This window comes from Oncorhynchus gorbuscha, linkage group LG10 (assembly GCF_021184085.1).
Source record: "Oncorhynchus gorbuscha isolate QuinsamMale2020 ecotype Even-year linkage group LG10, OgorEven_v1.0, whole genome shotgun sequence".
Classification (NCBI taxonomy): Eukaryota; Metazoa; Chordata; class Actinopteri; order Salmoniformes; family Salmonidae; genus Oncorhynchus; species Oncorhynchus gorbuscha.
In genome coordinates this window covers 35,157,327-35,175,420 of record NC_060182.1, presented here as the reverse complement: position 1 = coordinate 35,175,420, position 18,094 = coordinate 35,157,327, and the positions used below count along the sequence as shown (strand labels likewise).

Genomic DNA, 18,094 nt, shown 5'->3' with positions numbered 1-18,094 from the left:
TGAAAATCCTATTGGGGTACAGTAGTAATGATAATGTGTTGGTTGTAACTGTTTGGAGTGTTTTTGTATTAGACTGATTGAAAGTAGGGGTTTCTTAGTAGCGTTGATAGTGTGACTGTGCTGTAATATAACATGCGTTGTCAGATATTAGCATGAGGGCGAGGTAGATCGTCCTCTTTAAGCTTGCCTCTTTTTTTTTTCTTTTTTTTTATTGTTGAAAAAGACGAGTGCAATAAACCTTATTTATCATTTCCTTCCTCAAGTAAAAGAACATGTCCTGTGTTTAAGGCCAAAAACAAAATGGACTTTCTGTGGTTGGCAGTAGGATTGGAACCTTTCCACGCTGCTTTGCGTCCAGAGAAGTGGCACTTGTTAGAGTCTAGAATATGGAATTGCATTCTTAGGACTGTGTGATTTTGATATTCAAGTATCAAAGCTGCTTGCTCGTAAGGGAGACCATGTACAAGATGATTTGACCTGTTGATCAACCGTGTGTGTTTTTTGTTCTTGCAGATGGATGGCGTTTTATGGAGGGAATCTCCTTGAATCTGAAATGTTTTGCTTGCGTGTGTAGGTGTGTACGTATGCGTCGTACTCCGTATCAAATTAAATGTTTTTTGGGGGAAGTAAATTTAAGTGGTTTAAAGAAATGCTGAAATACCTTGTTTTCAGAAGAAACATTAAGAGAGACTCCCCCCTAATTCATCTCACCCTCACTAAAAGGGGGTGTGCGTCTTTCACAATCTTACTACTTGCTCAGTTTGTGTGATGAACTTGTACAGTGAAGATCAGAACAGCTTAAGAAATTTGAGACAATTTCCTGAACTGCACAAGTATAATGTTGAGGTGGTGAATGGCAGGTCTCCCTTAATGTAAGTAGGCAGGCCTGTCTAAATTGGACATATCGACGACAATGGAAATGAAAAGGTAGCGAATAAAGTGTACCAGTATCGTAAGATCAGCTCAGTGCCTAGGGTAGGACGTGTATACCTACTGTATACACCTTTTTGACATGTTGGAGACCCTTTGACACACCCTTTTGACATGTACTATGCTGGGAGCCCGTACGATATTGCTTGTTCCCCTTGAAATTCCCCTTTTAAATCAGCAGAGGTAGGAAATGTTCTAAAACTACTTTAGCAATTACAGCAGAGTAATTTGCTGTACAAGCAGGTTATACTTCACCCACGATGAAGTCTGTGGTCAGATTACCTCTGGAGTATATCTCCATAATGGGGATTCTCCGAGAGCACAGTGATTTGGGACACAATCAGTTGGAGGTACTCCATGGCCTATGTGCTCCCTGAGCAATACATGGGGAAAGGATGTATTCATTGGGTATATCCTGTGATATTTGTTGGTCCTTCTGCTGTTTCTTTATTTGTTCTGCAGCACCCTAACTGAATGTGAACTGATAAAGACCGACCTAAGGGTTAGTTGCCTGTTTTTACTCAGTGTCTTATCTGTTGTAAATACTATGGAGTGGACCCCATGCCAGGAGAGGGGGAGTAGTCTGATTTAGGGCACATGATTAGTTTTAATCGAATGGTTTCTCAATGCACCTTTTTAAAAAGAGATTTGGTTTGTCCGCCAAACTTTCAATAGTTTCTGCAAGCTTTAAAACTTGTTACCCAACAGCAAACTTCTCTGCTGGTGAATGGTCGTCTCTTTGACCGACCTACAGGTTTCTGTATTCTTTTTCCCCCAGCGGAAGGAACCATTCCCTATTTTAACTCTTAATTACCTCATTTACAAACCTTCAAATACTATTCTACTGTAAGAAGAAAATGCCATCACCAGCATGTGCTCTAGACCTGTGATGGCAATGATACCAGGACCAATGATGTAGCTCCATTTCCAAATTAATGAATTCAAACATAGCCAGTCAAGGAATATAAACACGCCTCTCACTTACTACAAATTCTATAAGGTTGGTACATATAATGGTATTCATGGAAATAAACTTGTTTGGCATTTCTTGCGGTTTTCAGTAGAAGCATTTTTTCCTACCTCTAAATTGCAGCTTTGAGTTAATCTCCACCTGTTTTGACAAACAAATACACAGTAGCCTATGAGAACCTTAGAATTTTACCATGAACGATTATAATTCAACATGAAGTGTGCTTGATTGTATGTATGATTGTGTGTTCAACATGAAATTATTTATGAAAAACATATTAGAAAATAGCACTGGGATGTGAAGCCAGACTGTGTTATGACTCATGTCTTCTACCCACGCTAGACATACATTTTGACTGATGTGCTCCTTGCATAGCAAAACCCCTTGTTTTTGGGATGAATTACATGAATGAGTACATTGGCATTTTCTGTTTGTCTTGAATCGATGTACAAATGTTTTCATGTGCTCTACATCTGTTAGAGTTTACAGCTTCCTGGAATGTGAATGTTTTGTTGGGTTAGTTATTGCGTACAGCTGGTTTGGTACTATCATAATATATTTTTCACAGGTTGTCATGGGGGAGTCAGGTTATATGCACATTGTTATATTCTGTACGTGGGTGAGTTTTGTTCCCCTCAAGCCGTATGCCTTCAAAAACACTAATCCACTCCAAACTGTTGGTAGGTGTTTGCCTCCCCACCATAATCTCTGTATAGCTGCTTTAATTCCATGTGAACAGGGGACCAGGGAGAGGTCCGGTATCTGACCAGACAGACCCTTGCCCTGCCCCCACATTCCCATTCACCCCACTATCCCTCCAAAAACCTCAAGCCATTTCTTTATTTGACAATGCAATCGATCCTGAAAGCACTTTGCCTTGTTATTCCATTGTGTGGACAATATGTAAATGGTCATTTGTTAGAAATGTAAGAGAATTCACAATTTTGGAAGAATCTGTCTTTGACGCTAAAATTATTTAAGGATTTATTAAACATTTGAACCTATTTTATACAATGTTTGCTGCAGCGAGTTGGTCTTTGTCATTCAGTATTGTGGCTTAGGGTTGGTTGTGTGTTTTAAATAAAGTGCTATTGCTGAATATTCAATGCAATGTGTGTTTCTGATTTGAATCCTAGATGTGGAAAGAGAAGTGCTCTGGATTCAATGCCAAATATGAAAGGGCCACCTTTTTATTTAATTGCTGACATGGTTATACAGTATTCAAGATTAAAAAGATTTAATTGGATATTGAAACTTCACATTCTTCTATTCCGGCCTGTGTGGTTCAACCACTGCAAATCATTCTGAAATAGGATTAAGACTTGCATTGAAATGAATCAATGTTCATATAGAAACGGTAGAAAACAAGTTGCACAGTACATTTTTAGGAAGGAAAAAAAAATCCTCAGGTTCATAACATTTAAGCAAGCAAAATCAGTGTAGGGTCATTCTCTTGGTCATTGGTCCTGCAAGGCTGATTTCCACGTGTTCACACTAACCATCAAACTGTGTCGTCCTGTGTGGTTCAATTGGTAGAGTATGGCGCTTGCAACGCCAGGGTTGTGGGTTCGATTCTCACGTGGGACAAGAAATGTATCCACTCAATACTGTAAGTCACACTAGATAAGAGCGTCTGCTAAATGTAAAATGCGTTTTCCCCAATAATTGGGCAAAAGATCAGAATTGGCTGCCGGTGTAAACGCATCCAGAGTGCTTTAAAGCGAAGCTGGTACTTGATGTCATCTTAAAATCATGTTTTTCAAGCCTTTAGTAATGCAAATTACCTCCTGGACCAAAGTCTACTCTGATAAGAAGTCATTTGGTATTGGCCAATTGCACTTCAGTTGAAAGAGTAACCAATCCAGTGGTTTAGAATCTGATCCACTCATATCCTTCATTGAATTAGACGTCACCCAGGTTGAAGGCAATATGGTCCTCAAACAGAGCGATACACAACATGATTGCGCCCCCTGCCAACAAGCCTAGGTTCTGTAGCAGGAAGCGAGTCCAGGGACCCATCGGGCCAGGATCACCATGAAGCATCTCAGGCAACTATTGAGCAAGAGGATAAAATATGACAAATGCAGCATTATTAAACTGACCAAATTAAATACACAGTTGTCTGTAAAATGCCTTTTCACACTAAGCCGAACTGTGCTGGCCTGGTTACGCAGCCACTATAATTGCTGGAACCATGCTGGAAAGGACTATGTGAAAAGGAAATATCCGACCCAGCACAGTGCGGTTCATGTTGCCCCGATAATGTGAAACGGGTGTGGAACTCCTTCCACCGTAGTGACTCACCATGTCAGCGAGGGCCACATAGAGGAAGACCCCAGCGGTGAGGGTGAGGATCCAGGGGGAAATGTGGGCTGACTGGTGGCCCAGGACAGAGCCAATTAGCAAGCCTACAAAACCCAGTATGGCTGATACAGCACTGAAGATAACCAGTCTACGAACAGGCCACCCTGCTCCCATCAGCACTGCCAGGTCACCTGCAAAGATAAACACAATGTATCAATTTGATAGTCTCATACTCATTACAAAGGTCTACCTGAAACGTTATAGTACCAGGCTTAAACTTTTGAAGGGCATGTCGATGTGCAATGCTTGTATGTGTTGCACCCATCTCTGTTTTTACATGCACCTCACAAAAAGGTGAGATGTTCGTGTTTACCTACCTAGCTCGTGAGGAAGCTCATGGCAGAACACAGCTATGGTGGTGCTGAGACCTCCAGCCAGACTCTGAGAGAATGCAGCACCAATGGCCAGTCCATCAGTAAGGTTGTGTACCCCATCTCCCATAACCACCATCCACACCAAGCTTCCCATCCCAACCTGCTCCTGGCCAGGCGGGCTGTGTGAATGACCATGACTATGCTGCTCAGTGGAATATGTCTGCTCAAGAACAGTGGGGCCTGAAGAACGGGAGGGATGAGAAAGATGTTTTACAATGCAACGGTTCAACTCTGCCAATACGGACATAAATGCTCTCAAGTTACATAAGTATTACATTCCAACTCACTCTGCAGAGCAGTAAGCTCCCTCTCTGGGTCAGGATTTAGAGTGGTGTTCTGCTGCTTCCGCTTCCTCTTAACTTTCTGATGACAAAAACAAACAATTTAAACATTCCATGTGAAATCTCAATTGCATACACCTCGCGTCCTCTCTCTCGCTGCCTCAAAACCCATTGGAGGAGATGGTCAGAGGGGCGGGACCTCGGGCTTTCTCATCCAATGGATTTTGAGGAGGCAAGGAGGACGCAAGGAGTCTGCAATTGAGAATCTCCCAATGACTACTATGCACAGTGTATCATAAAACAGTGGCACAACTTCAAACTCTTCCTGTTATTCTCTAAATCCAGCTAACCTTATAATGGGTCCTCAGTCCTAGAAGGCTCTCGAAGATGAAGAGGAGGTAGCACCCTCCCAGCACACAAAGGCCTTTCAGTATGGAGTCCTGTTCTTCAGAGTGGCTTGAGAGTGGCCCAGTCTTAGTCTGCAGGACACAGATAAAACAAGACATGGTTGTCATTCAACACATTTCATTTTAAACTTCTATTTACTACTAGATTTGACAACTTAACCCTCCATGACTAAACAGAGACAGTAGCACTGGTATGTATGTAGTGTTTGACAGTTTGGTAGGGTGTTTACGTGAGGCAGGAGATGCAGCAGGGCATCGCCACACAGCGTCCCCACAGCCAAGGCTGTCATTGGACAGAGGAAGCAGCGTAAGCGGGCAGGGGGCAGAAGGGGAACCAGGCTCAAAGACAGCAGAGACGGCAGGCTGATCACACCCAGAGCTAAGGAGCTCCATCCCAAAGCTGCGAAGGAAAAAAAAATTATATTAATTTTGATGTTGTATTCATTCTGCTTAAACAATAGGGTATTGTAGTTTCCAGGGTTATGTTAAGTCTTAGTGTATCCTAACTGTTAAGTTATGCTCCAAGTTGTAAAAGGCTACATTACTTTTTAAAACATCCTATATCAATAAATCATTCCCTCTCATAGTTATCTAGTTTCATAAATGCACCTTTGAGGAAAGTCACACTCCTTTCTGACTCCGCCCCATCAGTCTCTGGGTGGCGTAGACAAACACCACTTTCAATCTGGTACAGCAGGGCTGGACACAGGAGGGTGAAGTGGGCAGGAGTGATGTGGGTTGCCTTTCCCAGACCGAAATTCCACAAGAGCTGAGTAACGTTCAGACACTGAAAAGGAAAGGGTTAAAAGTATTCAATGTTCACAGAAACTGTTTATGTAAGGGGATTGTTTTGATAGCGGATTTTCTCATTAACTCCCTTTAAATAACCATGTCAAATAAAAACCTGAGGGGGATAACATTTAGCCAAGAACAGTAAGCAGAATTTAGTTGTGAACTTTGTGCATTTGGCACAAAACATTAACCAGATCAATTGTCTTTTATTGACTACTCACGTTCCCGTGAAGATGCCTCTGAGTGGGGTGATTTGACACGAGGGAGTTAAACATTCCTTGGACAGGAATAGAGTGTGCAATAGGGGATGACCACGGAAGGACCTCTTCCTTAATCCCATGATCAGAGGATAATGCGGTGCCCTCTTTATACCTAGATCCAGCAGACCCCGATATCCCAGGCTGTGGGGTTCTTTCAGAGGGGGTTGAGAAGAAGAAGCTGCACAGTTTATTCAGGTGTCATTGCGTAACTAACTACTCATAACCGGATGAGCACAAATGCTAAACTTCTGTACTTCAAAAGTGGCTCGATATCTCTAACAATCATGGGATCAAATCAGTTGTAATATCAGTTTCTCACCTGGCTGCGTTTGCAGAGGGGGGTGGTTGAATAGGCCTACTGGGACCGAGGGTGTCGGTTTCCTGATCGTCATGGTCATGAGATTGTGTTTGAGGAGGGTGAGGTTGTGTCAGAGTGTTATGGTTGTGCCTCGACCCTCGGTGGCTGATCTCCAACACACTGACCTGCCCTAGTCCCAGGCTGCCCAGTAACTTCTGCAGGCCCTTATAGGTCAGGGTCCCATTGTCTCCATACTGATGGAACAGACGCTGCAAGTAGAAGACCTGGGGAAAAAAGACAGGTATTTTACAAGAGTAAATGGACAGCTGAATGGATCAGAAAGAGCAATAATCATCCGTGGTAAAATACTGGCATTGTTAAACTATTAGAGTAGGCCATTTTTAACAACGCACAAAATAGATTTAGTGTTGTTGACAGCAGTGTCTCAAAGGTTAACTTGTGACCATATCAACTCTAAATTACGTAGTACTGATCTATTGAGGCCAAATTCAGATATTTCAGAGGCCTGGAGACAATACAAACTGGTATAGCCTGTCTTCCACAATAGTCTCACCTGCTCTTCAAAAGCCTCATCTAAATGTTCAGATGTTGATCCCTCTTGTCGGCTACCATTTGATATCCTGTCTGTCATATTCCATGGTGTTTTCATTGTGCCACTGAGAGAAAGTCTCGCCCCTGCCCCAAACTCCAGCAGAGGCAGACAGAAAAATAGTCCCACGGCGAGCGTCAGTAGAGGTGACATCCTATAGATTAACTGCAAAAAGGAATATGAAGAGACAAGTTCATTAAAATCAGGTACCGTGAAATGTCTCTAACTCCTTAATGAACGTTGTCAGTTTGGTCCTCATTTAGTCCGCAAAATAGAAACTGTTACAGTTGCTGAATGCCAAAACATTTTACAGGTCAGCGAACCTACAAAACGTGAAATTTCTTGGGGGGGCTTACAGGCAACTCACGTAGGTTGTTCGTTGTTGCTTTCACCAGTCTCGAAATACATATTCTCTTGTCCTGCTGCTTAGAGGATTGAAGAGTCTGGTTGTAGGGGGTGAGTCTTATTTTTTTTGAGTTAATATTATAACGACTCGTTCATTTACAGCCGAGTCATGAAACAGATAAGGCCGCAAAGCATTGATAACAGCAATTGACCTACCTTCTCCAATGAAGCAGGATGAATTGCCCAAGGCTCGTGAGAAATGTTCATAACCTCAGTATAACCATGTCCTGGCTAGAACGGAGTGGCGTCGGCGTCTTTTTATAGCCACTAACGGAGGCTAACTGCCATGTCTCGTTGGCCGAAGCATATGGATGTTTTATAAACGCCGACGGTCTGTGTTCAACACAGGTTTAGGAGCTCATATACGTTTTGTTCTATGAGATAATCTTCATCAGCCGTCACTTTTTGTCAATGTTTAAGTATTTATGTACTCAAAACAAGAACATAAAGGCTTCATAATTCATAAAGGTCATGTTAATTGACTGATTATCGTAAACGTACAAGATCTCCTGTGCATGTTAACCTCAGACCTTAACCACACTGCTAACCTTATGCCCAACCATAACCTTAAAATTAAGACCAATGATCCAGAGGTAGAAAATACAAACAAAAAACAGAAACAAGTTATACTCTTGGTTGTTCAGCCAGTTCACTTACCTTTACCTCCTCCCTATAGGCTGACTTGTCATTGTTGTTTATCAGGCCTACAACCATGGTATTGTCATCTAACTTGATGATGGAGTTGGTGTTGTGCAGCGCCACACAGTCATGGGTAAACAGGGAGTACATCAGTGGACTGAGGACACACCCCTGTGTTAAGAGTTGGTGTGGAGGTGGTGTTGTTGGATCCAGTTGCAGAGGGAGGTATACAGACACAGGGCTCTGAGCTTGTAGGGAACAATAGTGTTGAATGCTGAACTGTAGTCAATGAACACCATTCTCACATAGGTGTTCCTCTTGTCCAGAAGTGTTACGGCCATGTGAATAGCAATGGAAATGGCATCTTACGTGGATCTATTGGAGTGGTAGGCAAATTTGAGTGGGTCCAGTGTGCTCTTATGCTGGCCTTTATGTGGTCATTACCAGCATCTCGAAGACCTTCATGATGAACGGTGTAAGTGTGATGGGGCTGTCGTCATGAAGTGCTTCAAGATGTTGGACATGTCCCAGAGGGCCCGACGGTGGTAGGCCTGATCACCAACGACGATGAGACAGCCTATAGGGAGGAGGTCAGAGACCTGGCAGTGTGGTGCTAAGACAACAACCTCTTCCTCAACGTCAGCAAAACAAAGGAGCTGATCGTGGACTACAGGAAACGGAGGGCCCGAGCACGCCCCCATTCATATCGGTTGAGAGCTTTAAGTTCCTCAGTGTCCACATCACTAAGGATCTATCATGGCCCAAACACACCAACAAAGTTGTGAAGAGGGCTAGACAACACCGCTAACCCCTTAGGAGGCTGAAAAGATTTAGCATGGACCCTTAAATCCTCAAAAGGTTCTACAGTTGCACCATTGAGAGCATCTTGACTGGCTGCATCACCGCTTGGTATGGCAACTCCTTGGCATCCAGAGGGTGCAAGGCACTACAGAGGGTAGTGCAGACAGCCTAGTACATCACTGGGGCCGAGCTCCAGGCCATCCAGGACATCTATACCAGGCAGTATCGGATGAAGACTCTAAAAATTGACAAAGACTCCAGCCACCCAAATCATATACTGTTCTAGTAGAAAGAGGAGGAAGGGAAGCGCTACTAAGGTACACAATAGTACATTTTGGTAGATAGAAGGTGCTCTTTGGTAAAAGGGGTAAATTGGTCATCAAAAACAAAGGAGGACCAAGGCACTCTTCATATAATTAATTTAAATGCCTTTATTAGTATGGCATGTTCAATAGAAACAGTTTTTTTTTACCGATGCATTTCGGCTGCATGGCCTTCGTCAGGAAGTTTTTTTTTTTTTATTTTTTAAGGAATACAAAGAGGACTTTGTATTCCTTTTTTTTCGTACTCCCTGACGGAGGCCATGCAGCCGAAACGCGTCGGTTTAAAAAAAACGTTGTTTCTATTGAACATGCCATACTAATAAAGGCATTTTAATTAATTATATGAAGAGTGCCTTGGTCCTCCTTTCATATACTGTTCTCTCTGCTACCGCAGGGCAAGCGGTAGCCATGCACCAAGTCTGGAACCAACAGGACCCTGAACAGCTTCTACCCCCAAGCCATACAACTGCTAAATAGTTAGTAAACAGTAGCAGCAGCGTATGTCACTATTTAAATATCTGTCACTTTATTCCTAGTTATATGTACATATCTACTTCAATTAACTTGTACCCTTGCACATAGACTCAGTACTGGTACCCCTTGTATATAGCCAAGTCATCGTTACTCATTGTGTATCTATCATTACTTTTACGTGTTTTACTTTGCTATTATTTCTATTTTTTATTCCTCTCTGCATTGTTTTGGGATGGGCCTGTAAGTAAGCATTTCACTGTTAGTCCATGTCTGTTGTTTACGACGCATGTGACAAGTAAAATGGGATTTGATTTGACAAGTGTTGAGTTGATTGAATTTTCCCAAAAAGAATAGTGTAATTCTCTCAACCTTTCTGGTGATAGGCCTACTGTATGCAAGTCGTTATCACTTAAAATGTTGAAGAATACATTACAGGTAAATAGTAAAATCTCTTAATGAAAGACAGGGATGAGTAGGCCTAATGGGATAATAGATTATGAGTCGGACGATGATAGTCAGAAAAGTCCAAAGAGGAGAATTCTGTCTTGAACCCCAGAGCCAGCACACCGTCTTTGCTGGTTCATCTACGGCCCATGGGAGCCAAAATATGATGGTGGTCTAGACCCAGGCCTGACAAGAGGCAGTCACCTTCCCACAAAAAAAGAGAACACAGAGGACAGTGCCCCAAATAGGTAGTCTTGCAAGGGACCTTAGGAGTCAGCCACTTCCACAGGAAGCAGGAGGCCCCGAAGGGCCCACATCCAATGACCCACGTTGAATTACAAACCAGATTTAGTCATAATAGTGAAATCGGAGACTGTGGATCGTTCTCCACCCCCATTCGTTTGTGTGTTAGTCACACGCGATATTTAAGACAGCACTGGCCTGATTTGGAAGACACATGGATGAGTGATGCGTCTTGCCATTGCAATCCCCAATATACAAAATTAAAATGATTGGCCCAAGTCCGGAGCTATATAGTAATTAACTGAAATGTGTTAGTCACACGCGATATTTCACTTGGCTCAAGGGGGGGCGCTGCATCATTCGTGGGGGAAGACATGTTCACTGTTGCCTTGTTTTTATTTTCAATAATATCTACAGAATTTTTTTGTATACAATTATTTTTCTTACATTGTTTTTAATATAATTTGATTTCAATCATCTCCGACGCCCCCCTGTCGGGTTGAGGAGGCGGAGTGGCTTGCTTGCCAAACCAGCAACAACCTACTTAGGCTAGCTGATGTGGCTGGAGGCTAGCTAGCAGTCAGCAGAGGTCTGAAATTACGGAAATTGTCGCAATCATTTTGCTTGCTCTTCAAGGACGTAAGTGTTTATGCCGATAACAGAATATTTTATTTGAAAAAAAAATGGTTATAGTAAGATAACATTAGCAAGTCAACAAGAGCGTGCTGATATAGCCAACAGTTGGCCTAGCAAGCTAGTCAGATGTAGTGATAGCTAGGCTAGCCATCACTAGATCAACCTATCTAGCTAGTTGGCTTTACTTATTTTCTAAACTAACGTTGACTCTCTTTGGTGGCAGCTTGCTAACGAACGTTAGTATAACTCACATTTATAAGCTGCCGGTCTAACTGTTAGACCGCTAGCTAGCTATTGCATTTCATTAAAGCCACAGTCTGAAAAATGTCCTATAATTTCAGCTAAGATATCTTATTTAACCATCCCTCCCAGTCTTCTGTGTAGTGTTGCTGCCTGCCATACTGAAAATGTGTCACAAGTCAGCTGTGAGTGGGACAACAAATATGGGAGTATAGGCAGCAAGGTTTTAAAGCAGAGACGTTCTCCATTTGATTGTTTAGGCTAGTCTATCATCTATGGTAGCGAGTTGTGATTACACTATTGTGTTAATCAGCAGGCTCTTAGTCACCACCCAGAAAACAGGCCCTAGTCAGATCAAACTATTTAATGCCCCGTCTCTTCATCCTCTGTATGCTGCAGCTGCAACCAAGGTTGGAAATTAACACCCGCCAAATGCGGGCAGATTTAGTCATTCGCGGGGTAAGAATGTCTATTTCACCGGCCACGTCACACTGAGTATTTGGGAAGTGTTTTTACTCCAAAACCCACATGTAGAAATGGGTCGTTTTGACAAGAAATAGTACTAAAGTGTGACACTGTCCTCGTGTTTCTTGGCCAGTTACATCGTTTTGTTCATGTTAGGTTGTTTTTCAATGTTACTTTGAGTTTGCTGCCAGGAAGACATCGCAGTTGGTGATTTTTTTTGTCCGTCACAGACAAGCGAGTGCTGAAGTTACCACGGTAACGGTCCGTCCCTTAAAGGGTTAGCTAAAATGTTTTGTCTTTTTAAACCTTTTATTTAACTAGGCAAGTCAGCTGATAAGAAATTCTTATTGACAATGACGGCCAAATCCGGACAACGCTGTGCCAATTGCGCAGCCCTATGGAACTCCCAATCACGGGCTGGATGTGATACAGCCTGGAGTCGAACCAGGGACTGTAGTGGCTCCTCTTGCACTGAGATGCAGGGCCTTATTAGACCACTGCGCCACCCTGGAGCAAATCTCACCTAATGATTGAGCATAGATAACTCCCAAAAAACTGTTATACATGGACATTTAGTCATTAAAACGTTCAAATACTTTGATTGCGCTCCTAGATTTATGTGTGCTTCTTCTATATGTTTACATAGGAGCACATCATGTACTTTAATCAAATAAATGTCAGCATAGAGCCCTGAACAATCATAATAAATAAGTTGTATCACTCAGCTGTTTGTGGCAGGGCAGGCACTTTGTTGATTCTTGATGTTCATTGGAAGAACTGTTAGAGATTTAAAAAAAATATATATATATATATATCTCCACAGACAGACGCACACAAACATCCACAACATAACTCCTGCCCAGATCCCCATGCTCACACCCCCATATCCAGTGCCTGCATCATTCTCCACCACATGGCCTCAAACCGCACCATTTTGTTTTTTCTCTCTTATTACCCACGCACTTTCAACATTTAGATAATAAGCATTTGACATTTCCATTGTATTAAAGATGGAGGACTGGTTGATTTCCATTTTTTAAGTGCATGTTTTTTTCAAGATAATTGACAAGAAAAGTATTGTTCGACCCATGTCTCACTGCACACTCATATGCCATATCTTGAAATATGCAGACAGATGGATTAAAGGTACATTTAGATTGTAATACTAAATAGTTTATTTTAACGTACATTGGTTAAAACACAGGTCACAAATGTAATGAAATTTAAGAAATGTATCCCATTATTTCTTATTAGTAATACATTTCTTGTTTTAGAAATGATAGAAAGCATGCTCATCCATTTCTTTCTGTGGTGATTTTTGGTGTAGTTATAGTGAAAACAATGTTTTGACAGGTAAAAAAAAATCTGAGTGGCTGTTTTAAAAATAAAATATCTACCTGCCACAGTGGCTGGTGGACCATAAAGTTAATTTCCCACCCTGGCTGCAGCCCCAAGGATAGTAATTGCGGAGTTTCAAACCATACGGTACTGCCTTTGGTTTAAGTTCTGTGTCATTACCATGATATAATTTCTAAGTAAATGCCTAGAAAGTTAGGCCTATGTGTCTGATTGTGTATGTCTCCCAATACAATGTCTCATCAAAGCCACTCCATGTGACCTTTGACAGTCCTGCTGAATGGGAGAAATGAGGGCCATTTGTGAGTGATGGCACTGCTTTTCTCACTAGTTCTCTCAAGCTACTGATTTGAGCCACTCGACATTGTTTAGCATGAGGATATAGCTGAGGTTGTTTACGATGCTAAAAATACGGTAACAACAAAACAAGGCTTGAAGTTATGTTCATTGCACAGGATGGGGTATGTTCGTTTTGCTGCATTGCTTTTGCAGATATGCCATAAACAGTCTTCTAGACAGGTTTGCATTGTGAAATGGATTTTCTTCAGGCAGTGACTCACCTACCAGGCTTGTATTCTGCAGAAACGTGTGTGTCTCAGTGATGTGCCATGGGGTATGACGTCACCAGGTTCCAAGGGGAGGTGGATGAAGACTTGCTGTGTCCCATCTGCAGCATGGTACTGGAGGAGCCAGTGCAGGTTAGTGCCCTACATTTCCCTCTTCCCTTCTCAGCCAGGACGTGCAAGGAATTGTTCATTCCTTTTATCAATTGAATTATTATTTTTATTACAAAAAAATTGAACTTTCCTCTCAGCTAGTCACCTATTTCTGGGATAAAGACCTACTGATGTAATTATTATTTTTATTACAAAACATACTTATTTCCCCCTACCTTTTTACCCTTCTCCATCTCCTCTCATTATTTTCTCTCACATGTAGGCCCCACACTGTGAGCATGCCTTCTGCAATGCCTGTATCACCCAGTGGTTCAATCAACAGCAGATCTGTCCTGTGGACCGCACGGTGGTGACACTGGCTCACCTCCGGCCCGTGCCCCGCATCATGCGCAACATGCTCTCCAAACTCCAGATTGCTTGTGACAATGCTGGCTTCGGCTGCACAGCCACACTGCGGCTAGATCAACTTCAGTCTCACCTGAAGGACTGTGAGCACAACCCCAAAAGGCCCATCAACTGTGAGGAGGGCTGTGGGTGAGTCACCTTAGAGCACATTACACAGCAGAGTAGAACAGACCGGCCAGAATGAAAAACATGGCTATGACTTTTGAGTTCCTGGGCATGCCGCACCACCACTGCAGAATGTGACCGTATCTAGTCTTGTAGTGGTCTCTAGAGTGGGGGCTCCCGAGTGACACAGCGGTCTTAGGCACTGCATCTCAGTGCTAGAGGTGTCACTACAGACCCTGGTTCGATTCCAGGCTGTATCACAACCGGCCGTGATTGGGAGTCCCATAGGGCAGCTCACAATTGGCCAAGTGTCATCCAGGTTAGGGTTTGTTCGGGGTAGGCCGTTATTGTAAATAATAATTTGTTCTTAACTTGCCTAGTTAAATAAAGGTTAAATAAAATACAAATTGAGTGATCTAGTGGCTTTAATTTCATAATGTCACAATTTCTCTACAGGTTAGAGATGCCAAAGGATGAGATGTGCAACCACAACTGCATCAAGCACTTACGTGGCGTGGTACAGCAGCAGCAGACCAAGATCTCTGAACTGGAGAAGAATGCTGTAGAGCACAAGCATCAGCTGGGGGAACAAGTAAACCGACACGCACGCACACACACACACACACACACACACACAGCGTACAAACATATGCAAATGCGTAATTCATAAAAATCCATTAGTGCTCTGTTCCTCAAAGGTCAGGAAGATAATGTGTCTGTGTCTTTCTCTGTTAGAAACGGGACATCCAGCTGCTAAAAGCCTACATGAGAGCAATACGCAGCGCCAACCCCAACATGCAGAACCTGGAGGAGAGCATTGAGTACAACGAGATCCTGGAGTGAGTTTACTCTCCTGTTCCCCTGGCACTGTCCTTTTAGGATATTTTTACATAGTTTCAGCATTTTATTTCAGCAAGCGTCATCTATTTACTTGGTTTTGGATATTGTTTGTTTAAATTATCAATGTGTACAACCACTTAAATCACCCTGAACTTCATCAAATTTAATAAATCCCTTTTTTTACATCCGCAGTATTGTCACAAAGTTCTTTAGAGCTATAAAACAAAATCTCTATTTCCCCATCTCACCTGTTCCTTTCCTGCCCAACAGATGGGTAAATTCCCTCCAACCTGCGCGGGTGACACGCTGGGGTGGGATGATCTCCACACCAGACGCAGTTCTCCAGGCGGTCATCAAGCGTTCACTCATCGACAGCGGTTGTCCTCTGTCCATCGTTAATGATCTGATTGAGAATGCCCACGAGCGCAACTGGCCGCAGGGCCTGGCCACACTGGAGACGCGGCAGATGAACCGGCGTTACTACGAGAACTACGTTGCCAAGCGGATCCCTGGGAAACAGGCGGTGGTCTTGATGGCCTGTGAGAATCAACACATGGGAGAGGACATGATCCTAGAGCCTGGCCTGGTCATGATCTTTGCCCATGGGGTGGAGGAGATCTTATAAGAACGCAAGGAGGGAAGGAGATTTTATAAGAAACTAGCCAACATTAGGAGAATGTCTCGTATAGTTTGGCAGAGAGGAGTGCAGACATTTATGTCAGGGATTTATTCCTCTTAAAAAATATAAAAAATACTCCTCTCTAAAATCATACAAATTATGGGTCTATTTCTCGATGGAAAAAATATAAAAATACATACTTATCAGGTGCAGGACAGATGAACGTATCAAAAATAAAAAAGAAATGGTATGCTCCCATGGTGATGTAATCAGACCCTAAAGAAAGACAATGTTTTGATCCACGAAGATCCAACTCAGATCGAAACGTTGTCTTTTTTTGCGTCTGACTAAATCATCATGGGAGCATACCAGAGTGGCAGACATCTTTTTTTTCCTTCTTCAATTTCACAGTTGTTATGTAATTGTTTGTCGCTTGAAAGATGAATGTGAAAAGGGGTGGGGGTTAAGCAGAATGGAAGATCTGAAAGGATCCTAAAATGACCAGAAAAAGAGTATTACTTACATATGAGCGTAATATCTTTGCCTTAAAAGGACATTTCCAAAAATACACCTCTTAAAATAACAACTGATAATAACCAGGATATTCTAAGATGGAATGTTTACAAGAGTCACATAATGTGCTATTAAAAGCTTTGTCTGATCTAAGTTTCTCTAGATTCCCCCATCCTACGCCTTCTGTAGTGTAAATAAATGAGTATAAAAAATGATGTAAATACAAATATTATATTGAAAAAATATACACTCTAGCTATTCTTCTTATACAATAATTAGACAATGTAATTTTTGTCGGTTTCCATCTGCGTTCACACAGGAAGCACAATTCTGATTTATTTTCCCACTAATTGGTCTTTTGGCCAATCAGATCTTTTCACATCAGATCATTTTCAGAGCTGATCTGATTGGTCAAATTTGTGAAAAAAGATCAGAATTGGACTATCTGTATAAACATTGGCCATGTGTTTCAGGATGCTAGCTTTGGACATGTTTTGCTCACTCCAGCATTGTTTTTTTGTGAACATGTCATGATGTTTAGCATATTTTTTTTGTGCCATGCAGTTTATTTATTTATTTGGAAGAATATGCTTGAAGATGTTTTCGTGTTATGTAAATACAATTAAGCTTAAGTCCTTTTGCTTCTGTTGTACATAGTCAACATCAAGTTGGGTCCAACTGACATTAAACATTTGGGGTGTAACATTGTGTAGCCTAATCTGTTTTATTTCAATCAAGATTGAAGCTTTTTTTATTTATTTTTATTTTACCAAACTTTTCTCTAAAGGCTTTTAATAACTGAATGAAACTAAAATAACAAACAAAAAGGGACTTGATCTAAAGACATGGAGTAGAAAAAAAACATCAATGGTGGGAAAAGTACTCAATTTTCATACTTGAGTAAATGTAAATGCTATACATCAAATTCCTTGTATTATTTATGCAAACCAGATGGCACTATTTTCTTTATTTTATTTGATTATTTACGGACAGCCAGGTGCACACCAACACTCATACGTCATTTGCAAACGCAATATTTGTGTTTGGTGAGTCCGCCAGATCAGAAGTAGTAGGAATGACAGCTCGTTATATTGATAGGTGTATTAATTACACCATTTTTATGTCCTGCCTCAGCATTCAAAATGTAGAGCGTACTTTTGGGTGTCAGGGAAAATGTATGAGAGTATAAAGTACATATTTTCTTCAGAAATGTAGTGGAGTAAAAGTTGTCCAAAATATAAATAGTTAAGTACATATACACCAAAAAACAACTTGAGTAGTACTTCCAAGTATTTTACTTCGTTACTTTACACCACTGACAAACATTTGGAAATTAACCTCATGTTACTTTGTGTAACCATAATGTACAAACACGCCAATTAAATGAAGATCAATTTGGATTGTGAATCTTTTGTTCTGTATTCTATCTTTTGTTCCTGTCATTCTGTCATTTTTTTCTGTTTTGTGACATTTTCTCTTTTGTGCGGTTGGGTGTAGAGACAAAAATAAAATTGCAATTGTGATGATACTCATGGTACTGTTGTATGGCTATTTTCTTACAGTATCAAGTCACCCCTATTTACAAGCAGGGCCTCCTCCATACGTCATGGTTTCTGATCATTA

At 41.7% G+C, this 18,094-nt stretch overlaps 2 protein-coding genes across 7 annotated transcripts; one reads left to right on the top strand and one right to left on the bottom strand.

The window, feature by feature from the left end:
• Positions 1-3,067: 3,067 nt before the first annotated feature.
• On the bottom strand, positions 3,068-8,450 carry LOC124045966 (zinc transporter ZIP5-like). 5 transcript variants are annotated; one of them, XM_046365823.1, is made up of 12 exons: positions 7,848-7,997; positions 7,643-7,708; positions 7,251-7,451; positions 6,698-6,960; positions 6,340-6,529; positions 5,936-6,113; positions 5,557-5,726; positions 5,270-5,398; positions 4,926-5,001; positions 4,582-4,818; positions 4,205-4,395; positions 3,068-3,952 (listed from the first exon to the last, which is right to left on the bottom strand). In XM_046365823.1, exons 1-12 carry the CDS (start codon positions 7,896-7,898, stop codon positions 3,803-3,805), a joined length of 1,902 nt encoding a protein of 633 aa, XP_046221779.1. In that variant the 5' UTR covers positions 7,899-7,997; the 3' UTR covers positions 3,068-3,802. The 5 variants fall into 5 exon arrangements, with proteins under 5 accessions (XP_046221779.1, XP_046221783.1, XP_046221780.1 ...); XM_046365827.1 differs by having other exon boundaries at positions 7,654-7,708; positions 7,848-7,922; XM_046365824.1 differs by lacking the exons at positions 7,643-7,708; positions 7,848-7,997 and adding an exon at positions 8,349-8,450.
• LOC124045967 (E3 ubiquitin-protein ligase NRDP1) lies at positions 7,445-17,999 on the top strand. Of its 2 annotated transcripts, none has more exons than XM_046365829.1 (6): positions 7,445-7,492; positions 13,895-14,010; positions 14,252-14,523; positions 14,956-15,091; positions 15,235-15,338; positions 15,610-17,999. In XM_046365829.1, the coding sequence occupies exons 2-6, from the start codon at positions 13,921-13,923 to the stop codon at positions 15,962-15,964; spliced, it is 957 nt and encodes a 318-aa protein (XP_046221785.1). In that variant the 5' UTR covers positions 7,445-7,492; positions 13,895-13,920; the 3' UTR covers positions 15,965-17,999. The 2 variants fall into 2 exon arrangements, with proteins under 2 accessions (XP_046221785.1, XP_046221784.1); XM_046365828.1 differs by lacking the exon at positions 7,445-7,492 and adding an exon at positions 10,936-11,254.
• The last annotated feature ends 95 nt before the right edge of the window (positions 18,000-18,094 follow it).

Coding starts and splice junctions, on each gene's coding strand:
- LOC124045966 (XM_046365823.1), bottom strand. CDS start 7,898: ATGAACATTTCTCACGAGCCTTGGGCAATTCATCCTGCTTCATTGGAG. Junction 7,452..7,642: donor ACAACCTACGTGAGTTGCCT/GTAAGCCCCCCC, acceptor TCCTTTTTGCAG/TTAATCTATAGGATGTCACC. Junction 3,953..4,204: donor ATGTGGCCCTCGCTGACATG/GTGAGTCACTAC, acceptor CTTGCTCAATAG/TTGCCTGAGATGCTTCATGG.
- LOC124045967 (XM_046365829.1), top strand. CDS start 13,921: ATGGGGTATGACGTCACCAGGTTCCAAGGGGAGGTGGATGAAGACTTG. Junction 14,011..14,251: donor TACTGGAGGAGCCAGTGCAG/GTTAGTGCCCTA, acceptor TCTCACATGTAG/GCCCCACACTGTGAGCATGC. Junction 15,339..15,609: donor GAGTACAACGAGATCCTGGA/GTGAGTTTACTC, acceptor CCTGCCCAACAG/ATGGGTAAATTCCCTCCAAC.